At 41.2% G+C, this 12,443-nt stretch overlaps 1 protein-coding gene across 1 annotated transcript; it reads left to right on the top strand.

Moving 5' to 3' along the window:
- Positions 1-203: 203 nt before the first annotated feature.
- LOC102520430 (L-lactate dehydrogenase A chain) lies at positions 204-9,545 on the top strand. Its single transcript, XM_032488896.1, has 8 exons — positions 204-361; positions 2,615-2,764; positions 4,242-4,359; positions 5,349-5,522; positions 5,929-6,102; positions 6,771-6,888; positions 8,117-8,240; positions 8,805-9,545. Exons 2-8 carry the CDS (start codon positions 2,639-2,641, stop codon positions 8,967-8,969), a joined length of 999 nt encoding a protein of 332 aa, XP_032344787.1. The 5' UTR covers positions 204-361; positions 2,615-2,638; the 3' UTR covers positions 8,970-9,545.
- Positions 9,546-12,443: the final 2,898 nt, after the last annotated feature.

Genomic DNA, 12,443 nt, shown 5'->3' with positions numbered 1-12,443 from the left:
GAGGAAGTTGAAGGTCCTCCTGACTCCAGCTGATGGCTCTGACCTGGACTTTTGTAGCCGGAGGCAGCGTGGCTCTGGGCAGCCCTGTAGATGGCTCGGCGCACGTGGGTCGGGCGGCCTGCGGGTCCTCCGGCTGCGCAAGCCGCCGGAGCCTCTACAGTGCTCCGCCCGGCTCGGAGCCCGCCCCCAGCCCAACCCACACGTGGGTTCTAGCACGTCCGCCCGGCTCCCCCCTGACGTCAGCCTCGCGGGTCCATTTAAGGCCCCTCCCGCTCCCAGCTCCGAGTACCGGAGCAGCTGCCGCCAAGTCCGGATCCAACGCCACGCGCCCCGACGCCCGCCCGCCCGACGTGCACTCCCGGTACGGTCGGGCCCGGCGCGCACTGCGCGGGAGGGGGAGAGCGACTGCTCAGGGCTTCGCTGGCCCGGCGCTGCCCGCGCTGGGGTCCCTGCTCCCGGGAGGTGTAGGCGCTGCTTCCCAGAGGCATAGTCTTGAGACCTGGGCGGTGGCCCACGCCACACGCGGGTACGGGGCCCGCCGCACCCTGCTTTTGCTCTAAGTGGGCAGGGTGGCCTCTGGCCTGGCTGGGGAACCAAGGACTGGCCGCACCCAATATGGGTTCGAAGGCTCGGCTGAATACAGAAGTATTAGGAGACTACGGGTCTGAAGGGTAGGGCATATCTCCGGGATGGAAACAGGCAAACCTCACCGAACTCGAAGTCCGGTTCTTGGAGCCCAGGGAGCCGGGAAAGCCTCAGTAACCTGGGGCGGGTTCCTGGAAGCCAGAAAGCCACTGGGTGCAGCTAGGGTCGCCTTTTAACCCTGAGACTCTCAAGAGGTGGGCTCCTTGGAGGCAGCGGCTGCCTGCAGATTATAGGACGTTCTTGGAGTAAATTACATTTATTAAGCATCCGGCGCTATGTTAGGCATGATGCATGCAAAGATGAAGCAGAAAGGGTATCACCAGCTCTTTCCGCCTCTCAGTATTTTGAGAATAGGCTCATCCGGTACCTCCCCCTCCTTTTGATGTTTAATTCCCTTCCTTTCGACAAATGGAACCTAAGGCTGGGAGAGGGTTAGGGTATCTCTAAGGTCACAGTGAGTAGGTAGCAGAGTTGGGGGAGTAGACCCTTTAAATGCAGGGCTCCCCCACCCCAATATCCCCACACTGAAGGGAGCTCTGGAGCCCAGGGCTTAGGTTTTGTCGAAGCCAGGAGCTGTCTGCAGAAAGAACTCCTCCCTTCCCCCGCCAGGATGCAGAAACCTTGCAAGGCTGTCTAGAAATAGCAGTGATTTGTAAAGAGAGACTCGATTCCAGCTTGGTGACTCTGGGCTGCCTGCCTGGAAGTCCTCTCGGATATTTTTGCTCTTTGGGGGCGGTGTCAGGATTAAACGTGGTGCTTTCAGGATGCAATCTATAATAATCTCTCCAGTGAATGTAGAGCAGGGTTGGATTAGGAAAGTCAAAGACCCCCTCCCCGATTCTGGAAATCGAGGGTCTCACCATGTATCTATTAACTTTAGGGCTGCAGGCTGCAGGCCTCTTGAGCTATTGCTTCCCTTCCTGTACTAACAAAATTTCCTCATACTTGGCCTCACGCCTTTGCAACAAGGACCATGGCAGAAGCCACACAAGGCACCTCCCTGCGCGTTGGTTAACAGTCCCTGGTTCCTGGTATGGCGATTTAAAATCTGGCTCTGGCCGTGCGCCAGGCCGAGGAGGCCCCTGCCAGCCAGACTTCACGTTGTTCTCGTGTGCTTCGTAACACTAGTTTAGTCTAAAGTCTGATGCTGAGCTCACTGCCCCTGACCCAGGGAGCAGGATAGTTCCTATTCAAGTCCGCTCACAGGCGGGGCTTCTCAAGCATCTGCCTTGCTATAGAGGTTAGGGCCCACCTCTCGGTAGCCAGCGGCTACTACTTTGGTCTCCGTCCAGTGCTCCTGAAATACGCTTGCGAGCAAGATTAGTGGCTAGATAGGTGAGTGGGGGAGGGGCATCTGATAATCTTCCGGGTCTGGGCGGGGCGTAAAACCCCCGCGGGCTCCTGCAGACTGGGCAGTTGATCTCCGCCCCTTCTCCGAGGGCGGGGGTTGGGGAGAGGGAGCGGAAAACGAGTGATTGCGCAGGAGCAGAGCTCACAGTACGCCCCCCCTGCCTCCCGGCAGTTCGCTGAGGCGGTTAAAGGCACATTACGCAACTACCTGCGGTTCTTAAAGGGCTTGGCAGGAGTCCTAGTGATTGGAGTAGAGCTGGGCCGGTGGCTCACAGGATCTTGTTTGAGGAAAGGCCAGCTCCACTTGGAGTTAATTTAAGTGAAGATGGGTGAGCCCTCAGGAGGCTATACTTACACCCAAACGTCGGTATTATTTTTCCACGCCAAGGTGAGGACCTTTACACCAAAGATCCTAGCCAGACCAGATCCTGGCATTAGGCCTTTCACCTCTCCTTTCGCTATCTTTAGGTTTCTTCCCACCCTCCTTTTAGTCTTCCCTTGTAATTTTTAGTGGCAAGTACCCCAAAAAGAAGCAAAATAAACTTTTTCAGAACAGCTTTTGGTTAATAAGCGTTAATTTTAAAAGGACACAGTGACAATGCATGTTTTTCCCCTATAGATTCCTTTTCGTTCTAAGTCCAAAATGGCAACTCTCAAGGATCAGCTGATTCAGAATCTTCTTAAGGAAGAACATGTCCCCCAGAATAAGATTACAGTTGTTGGGGTTGGTGCTGTTGGCATGGCCTGTGCCATCAGTATCTTAATGAAGGTAAGTGAGAGCCCATCACTCTGGAAGTCAGGGATTCCTTGACTCCATCCATCCCACTCCGTCTCCAAGAATTGTATTATCACATTGTTTATGCAAATATTTATGTTCATGAACTCATTCAAAGAACTTCACATGAAACAAACTTTTAAAACATGATGGTATGCCAAAAGAATATCTAAACTACAAAAATCAAAGGTTTTTAGGCTGAAGACACAGTTTCTTAAATTCACTGTGCTTTATTAACCTGCATTAATTGCCTACAAATGGAAAAGTGGAGCCCATGCCTTTAAACAAGCTAAAGCTATTTTAAGGTAATTTTTGAATTGAAATTGGTATGTATATGTGGTAAAATTAAAATCAAACTGAATGTGTAAAGTCTTCCATCCATGCAAATCCCCATTGCCTCCCTCCCTGGATAGCAGTTTTGGTACCAATTATGGAGCTAAACTTTAATTATAAAAAGAAAACTTGTGAGTGAATAAAGAGTACTTTTTACTGTACTCAAGCCTGGTTTATATAAAAAAGAAATTGAGGCAGCTTACAATATTAAGATATTTTAAGTTTGGATTTGGAGTTCCTAATAAGAGAGTGAAATGATGAATTCTGAGTTTGGGACAGAAAAGAACTGAAGGCAGAAATTAGCTAAGCAGTGTCTTGGAACAACACAGGTTGCTTCATATGTGTTTTTAGAAGAGACCGCATAGTATACCAACTCTTACTCCTTCCCCATTGGATCAGAAATTGATGTCATTTGTTTTTCCCAAACCTGTGAACCACCTATGGTCTTTTTCTGTCAAGCTCCCTAACTCAGGTGTGGTTAAGAGTAAGCCAGACCACTCATTATACTGTAGATGATTAGGGATAGTTCTGCAGCTCAGCTAGTATAACCTCTTTGGTTGTAATAGTCCACATCCCATTTGTAGTAAAGCGATTGTTGGTATTCTTTATCTGAGAGGTAGCTGTGAACTTTTATAGGTTCATCTGAAAAAAGGATATTTTTCACCAATGTTTTGTAATGTACATGTCTGTCTTTATGTAAAACTGTTACTGTTGGCTAATATATGGAAGACATGTAACCAGGGACTGGTCCAGAATATCACTTTTTAAGTCATAATACTTGTCAGTATCATCTATTTAATGACTAACAACCTTAAAATCAACGTGTAAAACTGAATTTGAGAGAGTAAATGGAGCGGTTTTACATAATTGGATGTTACTGCCAACCTAGTGTTCTGCTTCTGTACAGCAGTTAGCTCCTGGTGAAGAGGGGGTTGGAGAGAGGGTCAGTGATCCTTCCTGTGTATAGATCATCTATGAGTCAGCTTTTGAATGGGGCCCTGCCTCTACTTTGAGGTGTGTCCTGATACTAATAAAGTAGCTGAATTCTCCTATGCGAAAAGTAAAGAAATTTTGCATGTCCTTCTTGAAATTTGGAAATAGCAATTTTCCATTTAACTAAAAATTTTATGTCTTTTAGGACTTGGCAGATGAACTTGCTCTCGTTGATGTCATGGAAGACAAACTGAAGGGAGAGATGATGGATCTCCAACATGGCAGCCTTTTCCTTAGAACACCAAAAATTGTCTCTGGCAAAGGTACTTCAACAAGTTTAAGTTGTAGTCCATGCTAGACTTAATTCTTTATCAGGCTTGAAATCTAGTTCATCAAGGATTCCTTTTTTTATACTAGATAAGAGAGCCTTCAAACAATTTTGCTTTGATAACTATGGATATCAGTGTTTGTATTTGTAGCAAATGGTTTTAAATGGAAATCCAATTTGTCCATGATGTGGAAAGCATCTGAATTAGAATGTAATTAGCATAGCCTCTTAGGTCCATATTTTACCACATTGCTTCAGATATTTAAATGAAATATACTTCTATTCCCTTTTGCACACTAACACAAGGTTGAGAACGGGGTAAACGAGCCTGTTCAGTGTATATTCATGGCTTGACCCTCTCACACTTTACAAGTGCCAGCCAGGAAACAGACATGGGCCCAAATAGTGTAGTTTGACACTTGAAAATCACTGACTCCTTGTCTGATAGGTGACTCCTTTCATTATCTTCAACCTGGGGTTGACTATCCTGTGTGCCATACGGTATCTAGAAGCAAGACAATGCTTGATAAGTGTAAAGTTGCCTCTGCCTTCTTCTTCTTTTTTTTTTTTTTAAAGCCCATCCCTGAGCTGATAGGACCACAGTTAAGTAGAAATAGGAGTATGGAAGAGTGAGCCTTGAGCTCCAGTGGCAAAAATTGGGGAATGTATCTCATTTGATAGTGAGAGTCAAAAGTCAAATAAATGTGATTCCTTTCAGCTCCCTCCAGTTTTAGTTATATAAAGTCACAACATAACTAAAACCAGAATACAAAGAAGGTGTTGATGTAGTCTTCCTGCATGTAAGTGGCCACAGTGATAAAATTCCAAAAACTTAAAGAAGGTGACTGACGGGCATTAGAGGCATTTATGTGCCACGTACATAAAACACTGATAAAACTGTCCATAAAAAAAGTTACTGGAACAAATTTTTGCTGGAATTCTCTTAAAAGTCCTTAATCTGCTTATTGTTTCTCTTTGGGCTAGACTATAATGTGACTGCAAACTCCAGGCTGGTAATTATCACAGCTGGGGCACGTCAGCAAGAGGGAGAAAGCCGTCTTAATTTGGTCCAGCGTAACGTGAACATCTTTAAATTCATCATTCCTAATGTTGTAAAGTACAGCCCAAACTGCAAGCTGCTTGTGGTTTCCAATCCAGGTGAGGCTATTAACTGCATAAAAATAGATGGGCTAGAGTAAAACTGATAGTTTCCTCCTGAGAGCATATTTGTGTTTTTGTAAAATAGTTAAAACATTAAAGGAGATACAATGCCTTAGATATAGTTGGCACTTTAAAATTTGTTACTTGCCTAAGAAGATCTTGGATAAGAGGTAAGTTTATGAATAATGTGTTACTGATGCACAGTTTATTTTCATTAAACTACACTTCTTGAATACTTGATGTATGTGCTATATTGTATGTAGTATAGAGGTTTAAAACTATTAACAAAAATATTGACTGGTCATGATCAATATCAAGATCCAATATAAAGCCATATATCTTGACTTGTAAATCATTATGTAATGACTCACCTAGTATCTCTGCTGAAATGTCTTCTTCATAGTGGATATCTTGACCTATGTGGCCTGGAAGATAAGTGGCTTTCCCAAAAACCGTGTTATTGGAAGTGGTTGCAATCTGGATTCAGCCCGGTTCCGTTACCTGATGGGGGAAAGGCTGGGAGTCCACCCGTTAAGCTGTCATGGATGGATCCTGGGGGAGCATGGAGACTCTAGTGGTAAGTATGACTTTTTTTTCTCTTTGTGTTTTCAAAAAGATCATATGAAAAATTAACAGGAGTTTCATTACTAAATCAGAGCCTAAATCAGATATCCATTCATTAGGGTAGAATCGTTTCTAGAAATCTATCTTTGGGTATAATTATATGCTAGGACTGTTAAGATTTTAGCCATTCTGTATGACATTATTTTGGTTGGGGATATGAAATTTCTTTAATTCCTTACCATGGACATATTAAATAAGATGATAGTTTTTAGGGTAGTTCATTTACTGTCGCAGCTGTTGACTTAAACTTCTTGGCCCTGAAAAGGTCAGCCAATCCAAATGTAGTGTATAAAAAAAAAAATCTATTATCACAGTTGAAAGCTGTTATAATTTCTGCAGGGTTCTCAGTTCCTTATGTCAAAAAACTTCTTATGATCTCATACTATCTCGTCTCAGTAGGTTAGGAAAACAGATTAGAATATAGTGACAATTCTTAGCTTTATATAATCTAATCAATGAAAGTCTAAAAGTTAGGGTAATTGTAGCTTTACCATCTGCCAAAAGGGGGTGGGTAATTCTCCTCAGATAAGAAAAGAGAGCTTTAGAAGAATGAGTCGGAATTACTAGTCTGCTGGCTGATGCATGGGAATAAATAAATATATTCTGTACTATTTCTTTTAGTTCCTGTATGGAGTGGAATAAATGTTGCTGGTGTCTCCCTGAAGAATCTGCACCCTGAATTAGGCACTGATGCAGATAAGGAACAGTGGAAAGCAGTTCACAAACAGGTGGTTGACAGGTAATAGATCTCAATTTTTAACACAGAACATGAAAATGTATTATTATTTAAACAAAAGTTTACTAGCATTTGCATTTGATTACTCTATCAGAAAACTTGTTTTCTAAAGCTTTGTTAAAGATCATACTGTATAATAGATAAAAGGATTAAAAACTAGACATTTATTAATGCTACAGTCTATTTGCCATAATTCTCAGTTTATAGTATGATAAATCTTTCTGTTTGCAATGTAAACTATTAAGATAAAACAAGTTAGATTGTCTACCCTATTTGAGATTTGGTCTTTACTTCAACAACATGTATGATTCATTTAGTTAGGAATAAGAATTTTTAAATCCAAGTTCCTATTATAGTCTGTAAATAGAAATACAGCTAGCTTCTTATTTATTCAGATGATTATAAAGTTTCAAGCAATGTATAGTTTCATAATAGTACTAAAAATGTAATTATTAATGGTTAGAAATTGTTGAAATAGGAAAGCTTTCAACTTGGTGGCCTTATTTATTTATTATAAATCAGGTGGTCATGTGCAGATCTCAGGTCTATGGAATTGAAGAATGAATCATGATTTGTCTAGGCAGAGCCCTCTTATTTGTATTTGTTTAATTAAATCCTGTGAACCCACCATCGAACCAAAGAAACATTGATAGTTCCTGTCAACTAACTGTAGTGTTTGTTGGGTTAGAATTGTTAGTCTGCTGGTCCTTGGAAATGAGTGAATTCTGTGCTCCTTCTCCCACTCATCCCTCTGTACTCAACCCCACTACCTGCTACACATACACACACCTGAGATAATCCCAAATCAAGCATGCTATATGTAATCTTGGATTTACTTTCTTAAATTCAGTATTACATTTATAAGAATCAGCCGTTTTGTTGCATATGGCTGTAGTTACTTGTTTTGACAGCTAAGTAATATTCCACCATATGGTTATACCACAGTTTCTCCATTCTCCTGTTTTGGAGAGCATTGGGCTTGTTGCCAAATTTTTCTATTACCAACAGTACTGTTGTGAACATCCCTATACATAATATCCTAGTATACATGTGCAAAGGTTACTCTTAAGTATATAATGCACTTTACTGTATTACTTATATATTATTATTTACTATATAAATTATTTACTATAAAGTATGTGTTCAGTGAAAGCTGTTTTTCTTTGTTACTCCGCCCTACTTTTTCCTACCCTTCCTTGTCCTTCCCTACCTACCCTTCCCTACCCTACAGTGCTTATGAGGTAATCAAACTGAAAGGCTACACATCCTGGGCCATTGGACTGTCTGTGGCAGATTTGGCAGAAAGTATAATGAAAAATCTTAGGCGGGTACATCCAATTTCCACCATGATTAAGGTAGGTCTATGTAGTAATAGGTTGTGTGTGAATGCCATTATTTTGTTTTTTTTAAACATTCTACTGAGCAATTAGATTAATGTAAGTCCTCAATCATTGATTTAAGGGAAATAAGTTAATGACCTGCAACTTTCTTTTTTGAAAAGACATGGTTGAGCTTTAGGCTTAATGTCCATTAGCATTGTGTTCAGCACATTGATACTTAATAACTTGGTGACTAAAAAACTAGTCAATTTTGTTGAGATGGGTAGAGGAATATAAAAGAAACAATTTGTTTTTCCTTTGGGAAAAACAAAAATCACACTCAAGTTAGAGTTACCAAAGCATTATACAATAAAAATTGGGAAGTACAATGGATAATGGCAATAATTTAGATTTTCTTTTAGAATGGATATCTTGCTGCTATTTTAATGACTTTCCTTTATATCCTAACTGAAAATCTAGAAAGGAATTTCTACTTAGCAAGTCATATTAAATAAAGCCTCATAATTATAGAGAATGAAAGTCTTGGGAGACCCCAGAATGCTTAGAAAAAACATTAAATATTTTTCATCTCGTCTTCAGGGTCTCTATGGAATAAAAGAAGACGTCTTCCTTAGTGTTCCTTGCATCTTGGGACAGAATGGAATCTCAGATGTTGTGAAAGTGACCCTGACTCCTGAGGAAGAGGCTCATTTGAAGAAGAGTGCAGATACACTGTGGGGGATCCAGAAAGAGCTGCAGTTTTAAAGTCTTCTAATATCATACCACTTCACTGTCTAGGCTACAACAGGATATAGTTGGAGGTTGTGCATATTGTCCTTATTATCTGATCTGTGACTAAAGAAGTAATGTCAAGACAGCCTAGGAAAAACATCAGTTTCCTAAAGTTAGAAATAGGAATGGTTCATAAAACCCTGCAGTTATATCCTGATGCTGGGTGGTACTTACCTTGTGTGAGCCTGAACTGGTTAGTGCAAAATAGTTCCATTTTCTCAAGAGGCACCACTGCCAATGTTGCAGATGCTGCAGTTTCCCTTCAAATCAGATGTGTGTTTACTGTGTGTTATCTCTCTTCTGGTTCCTTCAGCCAAGATGCCTAGTCCAATTTTTTTGTTCTCCAATTAATCACATCCTGGGATCCAATGTATAAATCCAGTATTGCAAGTCTTGTGCATAACTGTTCTAAAGAATCTTATTTTATGTACTGTATGTATCAAAATAGTGTACACTGCCATATAATGTAAAAAGAAAAATCTACATAAATAACACAGCCAACTATCCAAGTGTCATACCAACTAAAACCAAATAAACCTTGAACAGTGACTATTGTGTTAATTTATTACTTTAAGATACAAAGTCATAAAGCTGCTGTTTGCTCATTACATTATTGGGAACCATTCGGTTATTCTTGGGCAACTCTGCAATGATTTTTTTAACGGGGTACTGTTTACTAATGATCAGACTTTAATAATTAATATATTAAGGGTGTGACTAAGGGTGTAGATTGACTAGGTTGTTTTCTTACCATTTTCATTGCAATCAATTGTCTTAATATATTAAGCCCCAAAGTATTATGAGATAACTTAATAGTGTTAATCATAATTGGTAGCCTATAATTCACATAGGTAACATTCTATATATGAATGTAAAAAACATCATTTGCTAACTGAACATAAGCAGTGATACTTTGCCACAACAGAAGGACAGATTTTTTTAGAAACTTTGCTCTCTGGAGGCCAGTAACAAAATGGTACTGAACAGTTTTAAACCAAACAGCCCTGATGGTTGTCTACTCACATTTTCTTTAGATTTCCCTCAAAATATTTCTATAACTATGATCCTCTCCAGGCCTAAAAAACATACATCTAGAGGTTAACTAGAACAACTTTATTGTCAACACTCCTCCAGGATCTTTTCCCAAAGTTTTCCTTCCTGAGAGATAGTTAAGAGAATTATGCTTTTTAAAAAATATGTCTCAAATGTAGGACAAGACTGATCTACATAGTCTTGATGATTAGCTATTATAATAGCATTTGCTTTTCAATAGGCTTTAAAAAAAATAACAGCCTTAGGATATAATTTGCATACCATAAAGTTCACCCTTTTAAAATGTACAATTCTATGAAGTCACATTGTTGTACAACTATCACCACTATCTAATCTTAGAACCCTTAATTGCCCCCAAAAGAAATGTGCACTTATTCCTATAGCCTTCTGTAGACTTTGAGGCACCTTTAGACTTTTTTTAAAATGTACTTTTATTAATTTCATATTACTTTTAGTCTATCAACAGACAAAAATAATGCTTTGTAGAGATTTATTAAACTAATCTTTCATGAATTTTCAGATTTAATCTTGTAAAGCTTCCTTACTTTCTGGCATATCATGTATTCCACGTTCACCTTGTACCTTCCTGCCCCAGGCAAGGGATAGGCCAACTGCAAGAAGACTTGATTCTCTTTAATGGAATATGATCTCATTTTAGTCTCAATAACCTTGGGAAGTGGATTAAGCAGGCCTGAGCCCCATGTCATACAAGTTGCCAGTTAGTGGGGAAGCAAATGGGATGTTCAGAACATGTGCCTTGGGCAGGTATGAATGAACAGCCTCTTAACTTGGTGCAGGCATTTGGTCACCGCCAAGATGATACCTCCTTTGGCCACCAGGGGCGAGTATAGAGCTTGAATTTGGAGGTAATCCAGGTCAAAAGTGTCTCCCTCTGAGTCCTGTGGTAAATGAGGTACAAGGACTAGGAGTTTCTATGGAAAGAAGCAACAAGCAAGTGGTAGGAGCTGCTGCCGCTCCTGGGAACCTTTGCTTGGGACTGGTAGTAGGTTGTGAAAAATGCCATAAGAGAAACAGAAGAGATGTAGGGAGGTGATGGTAGTTGACACATTAGCCAAGGAAACCTAAAGGAAATGCCATTTATGTTCAACACTGAAAATAAGGATTTTTTTTTTAAGTGGAGGTTGAACCCAGGACCTCATGCATGCTAAGCATGGGCTCTACCACTGAGCTCTACCCCCATCCTCACCCCAAGAATCAATTTTGAGAAGGGTTAGGGAAGAATTTTCAGATATACGGAACAGCTAAAAGCCTTAGGAAATTAGGAAACTGCTGTCTATAAGCTGGAGGGAAGTGTGGTGTGTGTCTTGAGATGAAGTTGGAGGGATAGAAGGAGGCCAAGTCTAGAATGTCTCTTAGGTTGTGGTAAAAATTGGTTATTTTAAGTGTAATGGAAAGCAACTGAAGGGTTTTAAGCAGGGTTATTGCATGATCTGAACCACATTAAAAACAAATTATAGGCTTTGATACAGAATATGGACTATCCTTCAGATTTTGAAAGGGATTCAAATGCAAGTGATGACAAAAGATGACAATGAATGTTATGTATATATACCTGGGTGGGACATTGTGCTGTACACCAGAAATTGACACGTTGACAGAGGAGGTTATGCTCCCTTCTGTGAATTATAAATTCTTGTAAATTAAAATTATTCTTAGAAAACTAGACATGGCCTTTCCTTTTCATTACTACCCTCTGTTCTCTCAGGAGAAATTCAAACTATTTAAACACTTGGTCCTGAAGTTACAGAGCTTAATAATTTTTTAAATTCCTGCAAATAAATGCTTGGACAAGGGTGTGGTAAGTGCATCGAAAGTTTGTTTCTCAAACTTAGGTTGGCAGTTCTCAAGCCCATCCTTTCCTTAAATTCCTTTTCATTCTTGTGGCTCAGATCCCTTCAGCAAAGCCCGCTCAGGAAGAGGCACATTAGGTCCGCTCAGGCCTTGAGCTCCCCCACGTGTCCCAAGCTAGCTGCCCATTTCCAATCTCGCCTCAACCAGATACCGTCAATTCAGGATGTGGAAGCAAGGTCCTCAGGATGCTGGTTTAGGCTGGCCCACTGGAGGATAGGAAGTGCTCCCAGGAGAATTCTTTCCCGCGAGGAATTAGAGCCTGACCCCTTGCTGGCCACTGTGCAGTAGTCTGGTCTCCAAAAAGCCTCGGCCCTAAAATCAGAGGCCTAGGCCGGCTGAAGGAAATGAAACACCCCAGTAGCCCTCTCTTGCACACTCTTCAAGACCGTTGAGAACTTCTCATACGGACATCACGAGAAGGAAACCACAGGAACCCAGAGAATCCACAGAACGCACTCAGGCCAGAGGACATCAAGAACCCTCCAATGCGCCTGCGCCTGCACCTGCGCCTAGGCCGGCCGT

This window comes from Camelus ferus, chromosome 10 (assembly GCF_009834535.1).
Source record: "Camelus ferus isolate YT-003-E chromosome 10, BCGSAC_Cfer_1.0, whole genome shotgun sequence".
Taxonomy (NCBI): Eukaryota; Metazoa; Chordata; class Mammalia; order Artiodactyla; family Camelidae; genus Camelus; species Camelus ferus.
Note: the sequence above shows the minus strand (reverse complement) of the source record. Positions and strands in the feature narration are given on the sequence as shown.